This window comes from Cimex lectularius, unplaced genomic scaffold, assembly GCF_000648675.2.
Source record: "Cimex lectularius strain Harlan isolate CLEC.00 unplaced genomic scaffold, Clec_2.1 scaffold297, whole genome shotgun sequence".
In the NCBI taxonomy this organism is placed as follows: Eukaryota; Metazoa; Arthropoda; class Insecta; order Hemiptera; family Cimicidae; genus Cimex; species Cimex lectularius.
In genome coordinates, this window is record NW_019392866.1 from 21,998 (window position 1) to 43,973 (window position 21,976).

The 21,976-nt window shown below is 35.5% G+C and overlaps 1 protein-coding gene across 4 annotated transcripts in view; it reads right to left on the minus strand.

Moving 5' to 3' along the window:
• Window positions 1-3,785: 3,785 nt before the first annotated feature.
• Window positions 3,786-21,976, minus strand: part of LOC106665308 — a 131,631-nt gene continuing 113,440 nt past the window's right edge. For all 4 annotated transcript variants that reach the window (XM_014391638.2, XM_024228864.1, XM_014391637.2 and 1 more), the window contains one exon: window positions 3,786-5,482. In XM_014391638.2, the coding sequence (XP_014247124.1) occupies window positions 4,799-5,482 (684 nt within the window). In that variant the 3' untranslated portion in view covers window positions 3,786-4,798. The remainder of the gene's footprint in view (window positions 5,483-21,976) is intronic.

Here is a 21,976-nt window from a genome sequence, read left to right on the forward strand (position 1 = left end):
TTCATAGATCATAGATTCATAGATGCCATGCAATTCGGGGGAGAGAGATATCCATATATTTTTATAGTATTTTCTATTGTTAATCAATAATTGGTTTTAAAATTCATGATTAAGGTGTTTAGTTATTACTAGTTAAAATGTATTTCCTTAGGATATTTGGTATTTATTTGTACAGGTCATTTTTCATTCCAGTGTTAAAAAAATGCAACACACCGTTGAAATAGATATGTAAAAATTTTATCCATAACTGGTCTGCTTAGCCTTGCTACTTTAATTTTTAAAATGCACATTTACGTCGTTTAAGGCGAAGGACTGACATGACCACGTTCTTCTGAATATGACAGAGGTTTGTTCTAGGCAATTGAAGGAACATCAATTACGTGCAGGTATTATCTGATGCCACGACCGTTTTTTATCTGATTCACGAATTTACAGAAAGAGCCGCTCGGAATATTTTGGTCGAGGAAGGTCATGATCGGGGTGACAAACCGCACGTAGACAACATCTATTACGTCAGTTATAAACGGCTTCTTAGCTGATCCATTACGCGGTTATGCAACATCCGTCGAGTTGCAAATTTTTCGCAAACTTTATACTACAAATATTCAAACTGACTTTAGAAGCCCATTACAGTTGGCAAAAAGGTAGTTAAACGTCTCTAAATATGATTTTAGGTTGAAATTTCATTGATTTTACAAGAAGTGGGACGTTTTAAATAGCATTCATACACTCAAAGACAAAAAAACAGATAGTTGTATTTATTAGTATATTTTCTATAATAATATATTGGTATGGTATGGTAAAAAAAGGATACTTGGAAGCGGGGTTTGTGCTACCCAGGCACTGCAGCCTTTTGGCCTATTGTACCTTCCTAGTTCCTTAGTTCAGTGGAATAGACTCAATCCTTCTCCTTTGAAGTGTCGCTGCTGAAATTTGATTTCATAAGCTTTATCTATGCGTTAGGTTAAATCTCAATTGAGCTGTTGCTTCTGAGTACAAAGATTTAGTAGCTGACTTAAAAAGTGAACGCAACATACAATTACTTGTTCTTTACCTTTATAAAGCATAGTAATACTTTACATAAAAATAATGATTTTCAAGTTCAATTTCATCGTTTTCAGAGCCAACTTGTTTTTTAAATATTTTCTTTGATGAAACAGTAAATTTGAGTTAAAAATATATTATTCAGTTTTTCCTAACAGCATGGTTTTAAGTCGAGAATATCTCGCCAAAGGGGCAGGTGTTTTGGTCTAAGATGGACGTAGCATCCGTTAAATTGTCCAGGTCAACGGCGTGTCGCGCTCTACATCTACAATGGTCTACAGAGGTTTAATTTAAATTTAATTTTTCTTTTTACGAGGGTTCGTAACAGCAGAGGTCATATCAACCCTCGGGGTGCCGGTGTTTTTGAAAAAAAGTCCATTTGTATGTCGGGTTCGAATGCAGGGCCGCTGGATTCGAACCCGGTACTTTACAGTGATGAGCGCCGTGTCACGCCTAAACAGTTGCGGCCACCGACGCCCCCCTACAGAGGTTTTGGGCCACTAGAAGTCTGAAGATATTGATCAACCCTCGATGGTCCCCGAACGCTTTATTGCTGCTACTGCACTACGGAACCGTCGTTTATCGTCTTCCTATATAGGTACCTATACCTATATTTAGTCAACTCCACACGGTCAGCATTGTAAGTGTATGCTCTAAAACAGTCATCAGAAGGCTTCATGACATTATGTCTTCTTTCATGGGATCTAATTTTAATTAAATCTCCAACTTGTTATTCAACAGTAATTTTTAAACTTTCCGCATGTGATCTGATTCAATTAAATCTCTTAGTTGCTCTTCATCAATAATTTTTGTTCTTCCTGCATATGATCCGATTTAGTTATCTCATAGTTGTTCTTCATCAGTAATTTTGGTCTTTCACCTTGGGATCCGATTCATTTAAATTTCTCAGTTGTTGGTCATCAATAATTTTTGGTCTCTTGGTATAGGATTTTGTTCAATTGATGAAATTGTACTTAGTGGCCACAGGATCAGGTGTAAAAGACTACTTTGTAAAGACTAAACATTGATGACAATTGTGATAATCAAATAAATGTACCTAGTCCTGCCATAAGTTCTGTTACAAGAAAAAGGGCCATTCCTCTGGACTACAAGGTGTGGTCCCATCTTGAGCTTATGGCTTGCCACAGGAAACACGCCAATTTAGAGAGCCTCAAGTCCGCTCTGCTAAAAGCAGTTGAGAAATTTCCTCAAGACGTGTTGCGTACTGCCATAGATGATTGGCCCCGAAGACTAAAAGCTTGTGTGAAGGCAAAAGGTGGTCATTTCGAGTAATATTATTTTATTTCAATCTTAAAAAATATTGGATTTTTTAAAATAAATTTCTTTTTCAAATTATCAAGTTTCTCTATTCCCTAATGGCCCTTTTTCTTGTAACAGAACTTATGGCAGGACTAGGTATAACTTCAGGTCTTTTTGGCGGCCGTGGTCTTGTACATTCCATTATTATGTAATTGGTTTTTATCGGTAAATTAACTTTAGTTCTTAAGATTTCCTGGTGGCCGCAACGGTTAAGGCGTTGACACGGCGCTCATCACTGTAAGGTAAAGGTCCCGGGTTCGAATCCAGCGGCCCTGCGTTCGAACCCGACATACTTACAAATGGCCTTATTTTTTCAAAAACATCGGCACCACATGGCTAATATGACCTCTGCTATTGGGAACTTTCGTTAAAAAAAATTCCCGACCTTGCTTTTACAACCTACCATCTCATCTGGTTAAGTCCATTAAGATAAAAACATTTCAAATTTAAAAAAGATATGTCTTAGGCAAATTGGCTTAAATTGTTGACTTACTGTATATACGGATTCTGCGTTGAACCTGTAGCATGGTCGTTTCTGATCTTTTTTATCGGCTCATCATTGCTTCTTTGACCAGATTTTATGTTTGTAGGACAAGCGTGAAACTTATTTTCATTTTGAGTGAGTTATTTTAAGGCGATAATTTTCAACTTCGTACCGGAGGTTTTACAATTTTTGAGGTAACGTAAATGTACATTTACTTTCAACAATCAAACAATAAATTGTATAGATAATAATTTTCTGGTAATATATTTGTTCAGTTATTCACCCATCTGCAATTAAGAGTCTCGGTAGTAAATTAAAAAAATGGAATTTTCTTATTAAAATGTAAAGGTACTAATTAATATTCATTCCAAATTTTAAACTACAGTTTTACTTTTCGTTTAATGGGCTGGCTTAAGAATTTCTAATATATTTCCATAAAACAATGCTAGATCAACCTAAAAATATTGCCCTATAAAGGAAACTTTGGCTGTTAGCATATTTTCTCTGTTAGCAAAGTTTTATATATATTAGTGTTGTAGACCAGGAGAGCTTTTAGGCTGAATCTTTGATCTTTAATTTATAGAAAATACCTCCTCTGCATCCCACTTTTATAGCTTTTATGTTTCGTTATGGGTCATGAATCATAGCTATTTCGTTCTGACAACCAAGAAAAACAAATTTAAACGATTGTAAATTATGACGACGCATTTTCTCCATGCATCATCCTTGGAGTGGTGTTTTCGGTGCCTTAAAGAGAACAAGTGAACTTTTAAATCTTTACGAGTTTTAACTTTAACTTAATCAACCGATAAACTTCAATTACTAACCTGTGTAGAACACCTTTCAAGATTTTGATTTTTCACTCACCTTAAAAGTCGTCACATACCGGAGATCTTCTACTTTATGTTGATTTGAAGGTTGATTAAACTGAACACCATTGATGCTAAGTGATTTTGTATTTTCATTTGTAAGATTAATAAACATCCTGCTCTTGGTGGCTGCAGATATCAGGTATTGTTTTCACACATATTTTTGGTAACTGTTTTCTGACTAAACGTACTAGGGCTACCTTCTTTTTTATTAAAAATTAACTACTTTGAATGAATCTTACAGTTGAAATAAATAAATTCGTCATATATTTTCAATTCTTTACAAATATTTAAAGCACACGAAGAGTAACCCCAATACTCAAAATCTAAAATCAACTACCAATGAAATTACAAAAACGAAATAATACAGTTATAAAGTAGTACGTTAAAGACCAGATTCACGGTGTGCAATGAATATATTCAGTTTCAATATAAAATACGGGGATAATGTAAAAACAAAAAACTCGTTCGTGGAGGTATTGTTGTAGGTAGATAAGGTAAATAATATCAATGATTGTAATAATGGTCCATTGTCACTCGAATCCGGCCTTTTTATAAGTCAGTCACTAAGAATAAATATTTGGGGAAATCTTTTTTTATTTATTTCCTATTAATTCGAATAATTTGTCCCATGTCTCAAACCAAACATTTACATAAATTGCGATGAACGGTTTCAAAAGAAGGACGGATGATTAGTTTTTAAATAAGCGCATAGAGATTCTCATTCGCGAAACAGTCTTTTTACATCCCCAAATAATGTCAGCGTATTGAAAAGCTGCAAACAACGACGAAATAAACAATAAAAACTAAAAAGATCATTCGATGAAAATGGCGATCTACGTCAGTTATTTAAAATTAAATAAGATTCACTTTTATTACATTCTAACTCATTAAATAAGTAAGTAGATTACAAACTATAAAAATCTAAATCTACAACATATAATACTACTATGTACATATTAATCAGTTCGGTGGATAATAAAACCCTATAGGAAAGTCCGGCCACAGTGATTTCTAGAACGTCCAATCGCAATAAAATATAATAATAAAATAAAAAAGTAGTTGTAGGATCCGTTTGAAGTTAAAATACAATCGCCCTGAAGAGAAGGTGGTCGTTCCGGCTTTCTAAACGCTCGTTGTCGAGAAGGTTTTCCGGCTGGTCGTCGAAGGTGTGCATGTCATCGTCCGCTGTGGTAACATCGACCTCTTCGTCTTCGTCCTCGACTTCTTCCGCTTCGTCTTCCTCTTCGACTTTCTCGTCTTCGTCGTCGCTCAGTCTCGCCGCCATCCTGTGCTTACGGTGTCGGATCTGGTGCGCCGGCCTCTGATAGAACCGCGACTTCCTTTTCCTGTTGATCAGCAGCTTCTTGAGCCTGCAACCTTCGCCGCACCGGGAGTTGCCTCCCGGCCCTTTCTGCTCGCCGCCTTCCGGCCGCCTCTTCTTCGCTTTTATCAGGCCTTTTTTCAATTTTCTCCTCTTTTTGCACTTTGGCCTCGCCATCTCGACTCGAGGCACTTTATCGCAGTTTATCGCCCCCAAATTGGCAGCTTCGATCGCCTCCACCGGCTGGGTGAGTGCCCGCGTGAACTGGGACAAAGTGCCGAGATTTCTCCCGCTGCGGACGAGCACCTTCCTCGGGACACCAGTGTTCCTCATGCCCAAGTAGAATGTCCGATTTGAGTTTGAGTACTTCGTCGAGGTGTACGAGTTGTAGTAGTGATCTCCGATAGCTTCGTTGAACACGCATTCGTCTGTGAAGCCACGCTGAAAAAAGTAAATAACAGTTAAATATTACACTAATTTTCATCAAAATAACAAAAAAAGAAGATGATAGACTCCAAAAAGGTTTCTAGCGTTAAACAAATATCGGGCAATTCAATTCTATCATGTGTTTACTCTGGTGGATACCAGGAACTGGAGGAGTCCCATCTGAGTTCTGCAGCTTTAAGCAGCTTATTGTATTCCTTCCTGGCTCCAATTTTTGGGAGCTCGAAACAAGTGTGATAATTGAGCCCCCGTGCTGGAGTTTTTTCATCGAAGCAACTCATTTTCGAACGGGATTTGGACCAAATTCACTGAGATCCGATCCCCAGTCTTTTCATTGATGAGTGCCTTGTCAATTTTCAGTGGCCATCATTCCCAGAGGCGGCGGTGGGAATTGAGTCTACAGTTTCTCCCTCATCATCTATCATCAGTGTGTTATTTTGTCAGGCATTTCTTTGTGTTTACTATTAGTTCATCATACAGATAAACCACTAAAATTGGCGAAATGCCGAAGCGCGTATGACAGGCAAAATTACAACTGACGGACCAAAAGAAAGAAAGCGAAAGGGCAGACAGAGAAAGGTATACAAATATGGAGAGAGAGAGAGAGAGAGAGAGAGAGAGAGAGAGAGAGAGAGAGAGAGACAAAGAAAGAAAAAGAGAAAGAGAGAGAGAGAGAAGAGTTAGAAGAAATAAAACAAAGACAGATAACGAGTGATAGAGAGGTAGAAGAGCGTAGATAAATAGAGAGATAGATACAAAGCTAGATAGATTGAATATCGAATTTATATAAATACACTGAGAGGCAACAAAAGTGGCCGCCACCTCTTTTTTTATTAGTAAATACTTGCAATCGTATAATTTTTATTGTTTGTTGTTTACTGGATATTTTTAAAGAAAAATATATTGTAATCACTGATACGTATAATTTACAAATTGTACAACATTCAAGTAATTAATAATTGTAAGGTTGGTACAAAATAAAGAAAATAAAATATTCTTCCACGGATTTTAATTAAATATATAAAGCAATAACTCTTCAATGATACTATATGTATACATGTTTATACTATCACATAAAATAATAAAATAAAATGGATAAGGAAACCGCATCACGAATAAGTTCCACAGAAATGCTTGCCCAAACCAAAACACCACCAACTCTTCCATAGCATCTCCGGAGAGAAAATGTTGCGGGGATATGTCACCCTCCTGTTCTTCTCCAAACCCTCTTTGAACTTAAACAAGAGCTTGACTCATCCGAAAACAATATTTTAATACAATCTTTAGACCAATTGGTGCGATTTATTGCAAATTTTAACCTAGCTGTTCTGTACCTTGTCAGGAGTTCTGGGCCAGTGGCAGGCCTTCTCGCACGTAATCCAGCTTATGAGAGTCTTCGCCTCACAGTGCGTAAACTGATATTAATATTTCTAACTTGTTGAAGTCGTTGCTTCATCTCAAAAGCGGTAGAATGTTACGGAGTACATTCGAAACAATAAATCGATCATCATTCGAGTAACCTTTAGTATCTTGGTAGTGATGGAAGATCCTTCGGACAGCTGTCTAGGAGATAATTAAACATATTAAAGATGGCCACTTTTTTTTGCCTCTCAGTTAGATAGAGCTTAGTTAAATAGAAAGATGAGATAGATAGTGATTAGATTAGATAGATAGATAGAAGAGATAATGTGAGATAGCGAGAGAGAGCGAGAGAGAGAGAGAGAGAGAGAGAGAGAGAGAGAGAGAGAGCACAGACAGAAGCGCACAAATATGATGGACGAGATAACGATATAAAGGAAGAGGCAGATAAGAAGGTAAAGGCTAAGATTTTGAGAGATAGAGATTGTTTTAGGGATCCTCGGTAGGGGTGAATTTAGTCCATATTCTGTTTTGTAGTGTGGAACAAAGAACAAATTATGGTTCCTAAGTGGTCGTTGAGGCACACATAACGATAAATGTAAGTTCAGGATATCAATGGGCCCCATTCCACAATTTCCAACCCCAAATGAGATCTGCAAAAAAACGGCGGGAGCTAAGCGACTCAAGACCAAGCCAGTTCATCTTTCCAAGTAATTCAGGTGTGCAAGACCAAATCTGAAGGACATTATCCTGGTTGCTTTCTTTTATACTTTTGTAATATTGCGCGGTAGTTTTTAAATTCAATTATTTTAAATCACAAATCCTTAAAAAGAATGGTAGTTACGAAAATACCCAGTACGGTCACAAATATTAAGAAAATATACGTAAATAACTTCAGTGTACCATTGTTTTGACATAGACAGTTATGCATTTATGCCCAATTTAATTAAAAAAATATTAAGAAAATTTTTATCATTCTGGGGAACGGCATTCCACTGAATGTTATTTAACCGGTGGCAGCAAAATTTTCAGCATTCTTTTGTAGGGAAGGTACGATTTTATTGCATCTAGCATTATTCAGTTCTGATTATTTTTTGCCATATTAAAACACAACGAGCTTTTGTAATAAGCAAGTAATTTTGGTAAGCTTTGTTAATCCCGTTTTTTAGTATGTGCATATGTAACACTTCTTGCCAAGGTTAAAATTTGTCTTCTCAAATTAAACGCTAAATATAATTTCAACGATTACTTTGTCAGCAGTTTTATTGGCTCAGAGATATGTATATAAAAGTAGACTGGGGCACCGAGGATTTTAAAAGTCGAATACAACAAAGCTCAGATTGCATTGAGGTTTTGTATGTAATATTTAAAAATATTTAAAATGTATTAATAAAAAAATAAAATTTAAAAAATCATCTATCGTCAATCTATTGTCAGGATTTAATGTTTGACCTATCTATGGAAGACGGAGATCCAGTTTCTCAACAACTGCTGTATAATCATCACATTAAAATATATAAATTTTAAGATAAAGTGTGTTAAAGATTATAAAATAAAAAATAATTGAAGTTTAGAATTAATGCAAAAACTACTAGTTTAATTAAGGCAATTTGTAGAAAAATGTAGCTTCGGCTCTAGCGAATTTTGCTCGCTTTTTACAGAATTAGACCTTGGGTTAAAATGTTGAGATAGGTCCTCTGATAAAAATATTGTCAACGTAATCAACATTGGGTGTGTCTAGACTGGATGTTTTTTTATTTGGGAAACGGCACCGTAACGCGACTGACCAGGGACAACTGAGATAAAAGTGTACTGACCATTCGCGCTATAAATTTCCAAGGGCGTTCTTCGACTTTTCGATTCTGAAAGAGTTGCCAGAAAATTTCACTTTTCAACGGTGCAAGATGCAAAACCGATTAGGCAATATAAATAATGCTAATAGAATAAAGGATGGAGGCTAACGAACTTACTATACTTTGCCAAGAGTCACCAATGCATGTCTTGACCAGGTGAGATGAACAAAAGACAGGCATAAATCGTTTTGAATGGTCTATTCCAAAACTGTTTTTACTCTAAGAAATCAAAGTCAACAGGAAAAGTTGAAATTTCTCTCTCTCTTTAAATTAAAAAAAATGGTGAGCAAGGTGTAAAGGAGAAAACACGTGGTATAATGAAGGAGAATTTCACAACCCTTGTCATTATGATGTAGAGCAACCTCTATCCATTGCCCACGGTACATCAATCACCCAGCAAGTGCCATTAGTGAAAGAAATGAATCAAGAAACCGTGTCGACATGTCTATCAAAAGAAACGTCTTAAAACCGATAATATGGTTGAAATAATCAACAGCTTTCAAAATTATTTTTAACAGACATTTTAATTGGAATCTTCCGGGATGACGAGTTTAAATCACAATCGTGGGATTTTACATAAGTTCGACGACTCTCGCTTCACTTTTCACATATTTTATGCTAATCTTTATTTGATGTCATTGTTCATGATACTTATGTTTTTATTACAATTTGACGTCCACGGTCTAACCCGTTTATGCGAAAACCCAGACCGCTTATAAAACGAATAAGTAATAAAATCTCGTCTGCCATTCGTAAAAATTCAGTGCTTTCTTTGTTCCGTGCTTGTAAACCTGTGAGTTTTGCTTTATTTTTGACACAGGCGAGTTAGGTTGGGCGTGTCTTGCAGTGAATGGAAGAAAAAAACGCGTTTGCAAACGCCAGCAAGATTCACCATTGAGTTTGACCTCTCTTTGAAGAAATGCCGTTTTACAATTGTTTACAAATGGTGCAATTTATATGCATCGGCAGTTACATTCAATATTAGCATGCACACAAAAGAAAATACACGCACACACAAAAACGAGGTAATTATCACTACTATATACAATAAAACGGCCCTTTTTCCTCCAAAAATCGGAACGGTCAAAATACTCAAGCACAATCTACATGCTCTCTATATGGAGCCAAGGAATGAAACCCTTCATTTAAGTAGAACACATTAAGCAATTTTCTAAATCCCGGAAACATACGCAGGCTTTTGCTCAAAAGTAGCTTCAATCCTCTCTCAAGGAGGATCCCTCTTGCACGTAGTTTGTTGTTGTATGCTGTATCAACGTTGTTGTAAGTTCAGATAATTATGTGTTTTTTGTGTACATATACAATAATAGGCATACAAACCGAAATTTGGTCCCCCCTTTTCTTCTTTCAAAATTAGTGTCGAGAGTGTCTATTATCCAATTCCAAGCAATTTTTATTTAAGCTTAACATTTAGTGAAGTTTGGTCATTACCGATCATTTTGGTCTGATTATCCTCGATGTTTTGGTCAGTCAGACGCATCTTCTTTAGTAGTGTACCATTCTTGTGTGTCGTGTTGGCGGAAGTGGCGGAAGAAATACTTTGGGCTATCATCTTTTAAGTAGACGTGTAGGGTTCTATGAATGGGATTTAGTGGAGAATGCTTGATTTTTGTTAGGATGGGTTGAAAGATTGCAGTGAAGCTTTGGAATGGATCAATTGTTTAACGAAGGAAATATTAAAGTCATTGTGGACAGTGATGTTAGAGACATAATAAGAAACTTGGATGACTTCTTCTGATTGGAATTTGTATTAGTCGGATAGTTGATGGCTTGGTGGTAGTGGCTAATTCTTGACGCTTGAGTATTATGTGGGGATTCCATGTCAGTCTACCGCTTAAACATAGTCCTAAATTAATTAAGGTTTTTAGTTGAGATAAAAAATTCAATGGCACGAGCGGGATTCGAACCTACGATCTTCGGCTAGATACGCCGTTGCTCTACCACTTGAGCTATCGTGACCTCGAACCACTCGGACATCAACTTCCTATCTCAACTCCACCTTTTGAGTTTTCCCTCCTTTTTGCCATTTTTCAAATGCCGTGTAATCGGATTGGATTCTCGGCGACAAAAGAAATGGCCACGGAGAGCTTTTAGTAAAGTATACTTCACTTTAATTCATTAAATTCACTAATTTCGTGGTCCGCTTGACCAATTACCATTATTACATATATATTAATTATATATATAATTAATTATATATTGCGGCGTATCTAGCCGAAGATCGTGGGTTCGAATCCCGCTCTTGCCATTGACTTTTTTACCTCAACTAAAAACCTTAAGTAATTGTAATATATTAATTGGTCAAGCTGACCACGAAATTAGTGAATTTAATGAATTAAATATTTCACAAATGTTTACGTTGATAGTTCCTTGCGGTTACACTTTGGGCAAGGCTGTGTATTTTCCAAAATTTATTCTGCTCTCCTCGATATTAGAGGGAGTTAAGAAAGTTCCGAGTTAGGAGTTGTAATTGCAGTATCGTCCGCGAAGGTTGTTGGGGTGTATCGGCATGCCAGCAGAGTAAATAGTATATAGGGCAGGACCAAGAATGCTCCCTAGTGGGAACCCGAATCGGTCTTGACTCAATTCCGTACCATACTTTGAAGTGACGATCATTAGATTGGAATTAAGGGTTAGGTGATAAGTAGGGAGTTGCTTTAGTTTGAAGAGGTGACTCAAAAGCTATCATAATGTCTAAAATAAACCACTACATTTCAAGTGAAAAATGCAATAAATACGGAAGTTATGGATTTGCTTGCAGAAACATTTTCATCTCATTAGTCATACTTGCTTTCTTTAAGATCGCATGTTACTTTACTTTATTTTTCTTATTTAAAGCATGCCCTGTTATAGAATCGGTTCCAAGGAGAAAAATAAATATTTGAATATCCCTTAAGTAATTTTCAAGCGGATGTTGGTTTAGTTGAATTAAACTGATGCGGACGAGGCTCAAGAGTGAACACGTTGAGTGAGGATGCATTCCGGTGCAATAGCCTTTAACAGCAACTTCCTAATTTGTCGTCCCTAACAGTTTAATTTGTGGGATTATTGGCGGGTGGCCAATCCCGTTGAAACGGCCTGTTCGCCGTGGATCAAAAGATTCGCGGGGACACCAGTTTGTGGTAGGACGGGCGTTCTGCGTATAGCCGTGCGTTATTTCCTCGCGGCACCCCTTTTTTAATTGTACACTTACATCCGAAATGTTGGTGAACGAAAACAATGTTTTCAGGTCGAGCAGGACTTAGATAAACAACTAAAATAAAAGTTAGGAATCCCATTTGAAAAGTTTTAGCTACAATATATTCCAACACTTTGTTCGTACTAGGTGTAACTTTGAAATTCCAGGTAACAAAGAACAGTTTTAAAACCAAGTACTATGAAATAAATTTTTTTCTAACTTGAGTAAACTTTCTTTGTTATAATTATTATTATTATTAATTTTTAAGGGCGTTTTAACGGCTAAGTTCATTTCACGCCCTAACATCCAAACCTTCTATCTTAGGTTAGCTATATCCCTTCTGAGTTCTACAAAGCTCGGACTCAAAACATTCATTCATAAACTATTCTATCCTATTGCCATCCAAAGCTTTAATTTACCATTTTAATATTCTTAATTTGGAAGGCCAAATGCAAAAATTCCATTTTAACATATAAAATTTGTTCTTTTTTTAAAAATTAGAATTTCGAATTTTTGTTCCATAATTTAAACATTGCCCATTGGCTTGTATGGCCAATAATATTTTTATTTTTTTTACGAGGGTTCACAACAGCAGAGGTCATATAAACAAACCCTCGGGGTGCCGGTGTTTTTGAAACAACAACCATTTGTAAGTATGTCGGGTTCGAAAGCAGGGCCGCTGGATTCGAACCCGGGACCTTTACCTTACAGAGACGAGCGCCGTGTCAACGCCTAAACCGTTGCGGCCACCGACGCCCCCGTCATCCTTTTATTCGTCCATTCAAATATGATAAATAAACTAACGCTACATAACAATAGTTCGAATTTTTTTTAGGGAGCTATCTTTCTTATTTAAATTGCGATTTTAGTATGCATTGCAGTTTATTACCCCGCAATTTGTATTTTCATCTATTCACTTTTTCGCTCCGGCAGCCTCAAAAATTCCTGAAAAAAGAAAGAAATCTTGCACGCACAACTCTCATTCAAACACTAGCAGACAAACATTCAATGGTCTAACAATTTGGGAAAAGGCCTACATCTCATTATCTTTCAATTTTTTTCTCAGTTATAGAAAAATATAACATAATATAATAAAATTATTTATAATGGTTTATGTTAAACCTAANAAAAGATTTCTAATATAATAAAAATATTTAAATAATGGTGCAAATATGTAAAATATACAGTATTTTCAATGAATATCTAATGTAAATGCTAAAAAGGTCTTTCACTCACTCTCTTCTCTCCTAATTTTTCTTTCTACGCATTTTTTAATCTATATTTATTTCTTACTCTACTGTCTATTTCTTTTGTTTAACTATCTTGAACTTTTTGTTTGTAGGCCTCTGTGTATCTGCATCTCATCAATATTTTTGTTTACACTTTTATCTCTTTTTATATCTTCTGCATATACCATACTTTATGTTTTACCTCTACTTCTCTTTCGAAAATAACAGGAAGAATTAAATATTTTTACCACTTGATCAGGTGTTTAATTACGTTTTTGTACTAAAGATGTTATATTAGAAATTATTACATTAATCAATATATGTTTAGCGGTCCTAATTGATCATATTAATGATTTCAATTAATTATTTTATGCATTGTATGAACTATGAATTACTTTAAAAATACTTAATGAGTGTTTTACTTTCATGAATAGATGCAGAACGATAAACAGATACTTACAGGGAGTGGAGTAAATTAGAGAAAAAACAACGTAGAGGTCTATAAACATATTTTACTCATATTATAACACCATTAAAAGAGCGATTTTTTGTCTACTTGTTGACTTATTCTGTACCATTTCAGATGGTGTTGTTGATTAAGTCTTGTTTAGTAATTTTATTACAAATGGACCAAAATGAACGCCAGTGTGTAATGAAACAAATCTCTCCTATTTTCTTGACAAACGATTAATTCCATAAAGTTAAGGAACAAAGCCAAAAACGGACCTAATGTTGATTCAATTTGTGTTTCAAATACTTTTTTTACTGTCCGATACGGTTTAATTTCCGAGAGTGTTACATTGAGTCAGGGATAAATTTTATGAGCGTCCCCGTTAGAAAAGGAAAGAAAAAAGAAAAAAAAGGAAAATTCTTTTTCAGGCAAATGGAAGACACGGGGCGAAGAGATACTACGCACGCAACACTCCAGCGTCAGTCTGTGGAAATAAAAACTAGTAGTAAGTTACTAACGGTTAAAATATTACCTCATTTAACGATAAAACATTGTACCGTCACCCCACTAGTAAAAACGTTAAATAATAATTCAGCGTTGATCATTTTTTTTTAAAGGAACGTCTGTTTTATTGCTAGGTTGTACAGTTTGAGAAAGCGTTTGCCCACACGCCTGGTTTTATTGGGACCCCTTTTCGTGTTTTAAGAAAAATTGACTCAATAAAAAAACACGTGGATAACACCGGGTTTATAAATAATTGAAGTTAAAAACACCAAAAAACGATCTCGGGCAGCTTAATCAACGAATAGGGCCAATTTTAAAAGCGGAAAGAGAATAATAATCCGACTTAAAGGTATATGGACAAGTTTCGTAAGAAAGGTTAATTTCATACGTGAAACGCTACAAGAATAGACGAACGTGTGAGAATATCCCGTAGTCCAGTAATAACTGAAAAGACTCAATAATATGTCAAATGCGTGTTTTTTAGTGACCGGTCGTTCAATAATTTGTTGCGAGGGGCGGTCCAGAATAAAGTATTTTAGAAAAACACGAAACAAATGTGACACCACATTTTATGCCCTGAATATGACTCGAATAAAAGTCGAAATGGCGGAAAAACGAGTTTTTCTAAAACAATTTATACCGGACCGCTCCTCACTACTTCACCAAATGTTTCCAATGTGTTTGGGCGTGTGTGCGTGCGCGCGGTTGAGAGAGTTGAGAGAGACAGAAGGAGAGAGAGAGAGAGAGAGAGAGAGAGAGAGAGAGAGAGAGAGAGAGAGCACAGAGAGAGAGAGAGAGCAGAGAAAGTGTTAGTGACATAAAAATAAAAAAATTGGCCGACAGACAAACCCAATAAAAAAAATGAAAGATATAAGCATATCTTGCGTTTTTACTCATTTTACGAAAATAAATTAACGGATAATTATATGATCAAATTTGACTGTTTTATGCTGACACAAATGGACATAAAAAGGCTGATATGAAAATATTTGACCTTTGAATTAAATGATGTGGAAGTTGTCTTCCTTTATTGTATTTGACTTTTCAATTTAAATTTAAAATTTAATGATTTTAGAAAGTGGACTCCAAAATATTTTGATTTATTTTTTCTTCTTTTTTCTTTGCCCAGAGACTTTCTCAGTGAGTTACTAATGGTTGAGTGTTGTCACCGGGCAACTTTTCATGTAAATAACATAAATGACAAAATTGGCATCAATTAAAAATATTTATTTATTACAATTTATTTAACAAATAAATTAAATAAAAAAGAAAAAAATATGAACAACTGAACATCCAACTGAGTTTCTTATTTCAATTCTAAGCTAAGAATATTCCAATTGAACCGAAATTTATGCTTCTCCTCAGCAAAAGGAGTGTAAACATTTCGAAAAGTAAAAAATTGCTTTTTACACGTCTGTTACTCGATTTTTGGGATTGTTCACAAACTTCACTAAGTTACGGGTCTAAGAAGAACATGAAGAGACAAATATACCATAGGAACTTACAGTTAACTATTTTTGTCAATTCATACTCGTTTTAATCCTGCTATTTTTCAACTTGTTGATAAATTTATAACGTGATCTACTTGCACACATTCTGAATAAAAAAATGAAGTACGGTTTACTTATCGGTAGATCTCCTGAACGGTTTTATAGTTGTGCAATTTGTCAGCAATTTTGTACCAACCAGAGATGGCCAATATAGACTTATCGATCTTTGCGGACATGAATCCTTTAGCATTACATCTTGTTCGACCAAGCCTGTTTGTCCAGACTGTTTGAAAATTACAATATTTGATAAAATCGTCCCGTCAAGTGGATTAAAATACCGTATGAGCAAGGTTTTTATAATGAGCTCTCAAAAAAGACCAAATAGACTCGTTTAATTCTATATCTCATTCATTGATCGATTGCATATTTCTTGATTGGATTTTCATCTCTTCTTTCATTTCATGACACGTCCCTCGCGCCCCTATGTATAATAATTTATGCTTCGGACAAGATAATTAAGCTGCCCGAGGAAAACGTTAGATTACTAAACGGTTCGAATTAACCAATAAAGAGCATGCATTGATTTTCAAATTTGTAAAGTTACAAATGGCTTCTTTAACATGTCAATCATTATATAAAACATTACAATTAATTAAGGTTTTTAGTTGAGATGAAAAAAAGCTAATGGCACGAGCGGGATTCGAACCTGCGACCTTCGGCTAGATACGCCGCTACTCTACCACTTGAGCTATCGTCACTTCGATCCTCTCGGACACTAACTTCCTATCTTCGTATCTTCCCATCGTACATATTAAAAATGTGATCACAAAAGGTTTTTTTAATCACAGCACTAACAGTAATACCAACTAATTATGGTTTTTTGTTGAGATAAAAAAGTCAATGTCACGAGCGGGATTCGAACCCACGATCTTCGGTTTTTTTTAATCTCAACTAAAAACCTTAATTAACGGAAATATATTAATTGGTCAAGCGGACCACGTAAACTAGTGAATTTAAATAGGTGAAAAGGTTGATGGAGGAATTTTATATACTCTACTCTCTGAGTGATGGCATGAAATTGAAGATAATGTATGTTTCGATTTAGAATCTGATAGTACCCGGGCTGAGCTTATATAACTCAATAATCAGTAAATTTCATTCATAATTTTCTTACTTATACTGACAAATAAACCAACCGTTCATTATAGCCTTCATAGCCTGGAAAAAGAAAAATGGCGCTTTCGAACAACTGAAGTAGGTGAGAGAAAAGAAATTACTCACGGAAGATCAAAAAAATAAAGCCAACATCCAACAGCCAACAATAAATCCAAAAACCCAACATGACCACCATTCTGACTGGACAGGTCCATTCAGAGGCTTCTTCTACAGGATAGGCAAGATTCCGTCACCAAATTATGCTTGTGAAAACAACACGGTCCAAAACATTAGACAAATCCTTTGGGACCCAATGACAGAATGTAAACAATATAGGCAATTAATGTATACTTTAGTGAAGATGGAAATTAATGAAATTAACAACGATTGCGACGAAATGCGTTTTTTCAAACTTTTTGCCATAATTTTTTGACCAATTTAAAATTCTATTGCACAATTGTTTTCAGCGTAAAAATTCCTGTAAAATGATGTGTCAGGATGTATAGGATCGTATTTGAAATTTTGAAGTTGAACTGTGCCTACAATAAAAGGTATAAACTAGACTAAAAAATATTAAAACACGTTTTTTGATAACGTAATTGGCTCAAGAGAAATTCAGCCTGGCTATCTAAAATGTACAGGTCGTATTTGAAATTTTGAAGCTGAACTGGGCCTACAATAAAAGGTAAAAATTTGAAACTAGACTAAAAAAATATTAAAACACGTTTTTTGATAACGTAATTGGTTCAAGAGAAATTCAGCCTGGCTATCGAAAAAGGACAACCTGTATATAATACCATTGAAAAGCATGAAAAGGAAGGACAGAGAGCCATAACATTTTTTTCTAAATTGTCCTTGTTATATTGAACCAATCTACGAAAATAACGCTAGGTATTAGGATAACTAGGATAACAGGATAGGCTAGGTCAATATAACTTGTAATTCACTAATCAATAAAAAAGTTGAAAAATGGCAAAAAGGAGGGAAAATTCAATAGGTGGGGTTGAGATGGAAAGTTAGTGTCCGAGTGAAGCGAGGTCACGATAGCTCAAGTGGTAGAGCAGCGGCGTATCTAGCCGAAGGTCGTGGGTTCGAATCGCTCGTGACGCTGACTTTTTTATCTCAACTAAACATCTTAATTAATTGAAATAGCTTGTAATTTTTTTCAAGTAGATATTAGTTATAAGTAGACCACGGATTCTCACTATTTATACTAACGATACTCTCAAAAACAATGGCGCAGTTAATACACTTCCAGAGTTTTTATTTTAGCAGTAGTCTGCAATCTCTAGCAATTTTGCGTTTGGTGCGGCACTAAATGTATAGTTATGAGAGTTATACATCTTCTAATGGTTATGGATAACTGTCCGTCGAGCCCCAAGGGTCGTTGTCTTTGTATATATACATCATGCAATTAAGATTTGTTACTTTCGCCGTCTGGATGGGGCGTTGCCAAAACAATCTTAGCCTTGCGCTGAGCCACGTCGAGAACAAACGACCCATTTCAGACGTCGACAGCAATCAACGCCGCGCCCTCGGCAGATCGACACGGGCCGCTTCTAAAAGTACACTTAGATCTATTTATTTTTAATACAGAAGAAGATACGATTTCGAACGAGGCCTGTGAAAATTTAAAATTATAATCCTTTTAACGACCGGATTATGTTTATGCCCAAAGCCGGTGCGTGCATTTTTTAATGTGAAAGAAGAAGGACTGCAGACCTTATTAATACCTCAACCTTTCCGAGTCGAAAGAGAAAAAGGAGAACACATTTTATCGTTCTATTTAAAACCTAATCGTAAAATCAGACTGCCCACATATTCGTTTACTCATAACATTTATTTATATATTAATTAATGTCAGTATACAAGTATGTTATTTATTGTCATCTTTATATTATTGATAATTACGGTTAATATTAAACCTCAACAAAAAAACATGCTGAACGGTCATTTGATGGCCAATAAATTGAGACTTTAAAGGATTTTTATTGATATTAGAGTATTATATATTTTTTAAACTTTGCCTTATTTGCATCCGGAGGTTTCGACGCTAGCGGAGCCCCTACATACAGGGAGATAGAGTTGTCTTCTCTATCTAGGGAGTGCATGGGAGACTTGGTGGATGTCCACCCAAAATGGGTGTTTTGGGTATCCATTTACGAGCGGTTGAGTGCACGATGTTAACCCACCCCCCTCGGAAATTGCAAGCGGGAGAAGTCAGTATGTCTGTCGATTAGTTTGTACTACTACACCGAACCGCACGGAATAAGCAGATATTCCGTGCGCGGAGGTGAGTCGCTACTAACTTGAGATTCTAAACGTGTGAGAAGGCCTATGTGGCAGGTGCGCACGCTAAAGAACCTCAATGTTAAACGACATTATGACCCCAGTGGACCCAATAAGTTTAGGGATGGTTAGCAAGGTTCTGAAAGGCTAGGTACGTATGTCAAAGATCCTCATGTCCTTTTAAGGGCTCAGAAATACGGGAAAGAAGGACCCAATACGTGACCCAATGCCGGTTCAGCATGAGTTCACCGACTCGCAGGCCAACACCCAGCCTCAACTTTGCCTGTGACTTACTACTATGAAAAACAACAGCGATTAATTACAATTTACTTGCAACTCTGAAAAGCTATTTTAACTGTAGTGAGTAGTGTTGACGGTAGTGAAACAATAAAATGATATAGAAATATTAAATTGTGGAGTGAGTGTGTTGTTCAATCTTTTTAAAAATATAGTTCCTACGCACAGTTAGTTGTTTTGAACGATCCGGATTTCGAGCTTATAGCTCATCAACGTCTCTTGACGTGGTTCGTTTACAATTCATGCCGAGAGACGTGGTTGTAAACTCCTTCAACCCGATGATGGGCTATAAGCTCGAAATCGGGATCGTTGAAAACGACTAACTGTGAATAAGAACTATCTTTTTAAAAAAGAATAAAATGATAATCTGTCAGAGGATTTCGGCATCCGCCATCTTCAGTGGTGGTTTTGAATTCTAAGTTATTGGTTTCCCCCTTAGGACTAAATGAAAAAATGAAACAAAAATGAAAAAATTCAGAACCAGCAGATATGCAAGTAGCAAAACGATCAGGAGGTTCCAGGCTGCAATAATAATAAAATAAGTCATTTAATCTGGCAGGTAGGTATTTTACGAACGAATTGAAACATCCTCCTCCTCCATGAACTATGCTGAAGAAGATGTTCCGTAAGGGGGCATCCTTAGTACCGTTCTCTATTCCATATACACCGAGACATAAGAAGTTTCCTGTTTAGACTTTTTTGTTCATAATCCCTCTGACCCCATTATTTTCACAGAGCAGGAATTTAATTTATTTACGAAAGTATGTTATTATTTCTGTGTGTCATACAATACTTCAATAATTACCTAAATGGTTTCATTTCGTATGCGCATTGTACAAATTACACCTCATTGTCTGTAGTTTACAATAATGTTAATGAATTAAATTTCTACAGATTGAAGAAAGAGTGGAACTTTCGAATTGTAAGATTCAATTTAAAAAACAAAAACAAAAACTGAATAATATTGATTTGGACAACTATTGGTTGGTTTGCAGTAGTAATTCTAGCATTTTAAAAAATACCAATTTTAAAAAGAAAGCTCTAATATCTCCTTAACTTTTGTGTACATCCCGTAAGGTCGGATTGTGCTTTCTCCCAATTTAATCCGTTCCGGTCCTATCTATAAATCGTCCGGATCTATAAAATAATAAAAAAACTTTTTTAAATATTTGGATTATAATAAGTGCAGGTTAGGGTTTATGATGGGTAGTTCCTCACTGAAGACGCCGCAATGCCAAAACACGTTTGAATAACTCAAAAACAATAGAAGAAAATATTTCAATCAAATTTTCCATCTGGCGCAATCAATATTACAAAAACTGTATTATGTTGATTTGACAAATGAGCGTGTGCAACAAGTCAGTTTTAAATCATTAAAGACTGGAATTTAAAGCACAGAACTTTGGAAAACATCTTCCGTTGAAAGATTTGATAACTGGGTCCTCTCGAGAAAAGATAATTTAAGTTAGTACTTAAAAAATTTGGATTACAGATAGATGCATGTTAATGTAGTGACGCCATTTTGGAAAAATCCTTCTTCCCAACTGTAAAAACTCTCCTAATTAGACTTACACAAGTACCAAAGATTAGAAATATTAAAAAAAAGTCCCTCCCCCTGTGTTTAAAATATGCTATGCGGAAACAGTAATAGGCATCCTGAAAATCTGAACGGCCAGCCTGGCTTCTATGTGAAATAATTGGTGCATTTTTCGCTTTTTTAACTGTGAAACGAAAATCCAGTCGGATTGCGATTCTTAAAAAGCGAAATATCGCCAACGGGGGTTTCTGTCGGCGTCTTTTAAAAAATCGCGTGATCCAATTTCCTCAAAATCGCTTAAATTGTCGAACCGCAATTATAACGTGAAGAATTTTCACTTCTTTGCCCTAATTAGACGCTTATTGAATATTTAAACGCTACCCGAGCGTATTCATCAGTTTCAATTCTTTTTTGGGATAACCTAAATTTTTTGTGTGGCAATTCTTCCTCACGGAAATTTGTAAACAAAACACCTCCAATATTTCATTATGCATGTTGAAAATATTAAATTTGTGACTATATTTTCTGATCAACAGTGATTGTACATTTATGTTCTCGTTTAACCTAATCGTACACGGGAAAAATTCTTAGCAGTAGCCTTTTTTTTTCTACATTTACATTTTTAAGCTTTTTACCTTGTTGTGTTGTTATATATTAATCACATTTAACGTTTAAACAAATTTACTTAACGTTCAGAGAAGCAAACAGTAAAAAGAGAAAATTTCTATGACTTAAAACGCTAGTATAAAAATATTATCAAGTCAATAAACCCAAAAAAGATAAATGGAGGGTCAAAATTAAACTCATGATGACCATTTTTATGTCATCCATTAAAACATGCCTATTTATAAAATCTTACGCTCCTACTAAAACATACAATAAAGTAAGTCTCCTGCCAGGGTACAAAGCTTGCCCATCGAAATATATAGGAAGATTGGTTAAAAAAGATACTGACAGCTTATTTGCACCAAGAGATGGGCAAATATTTAAAAAAAGAAAAAAACAACAGAGTTAATAAAAAGATATATAAAGACAAAGACCAACAAATAGAAAAAGAAAGAGATATAGATAAATGTGACTGACAGTTCACACGCAGCGACAGATACATAGAACAAATATGTGTATAAATGT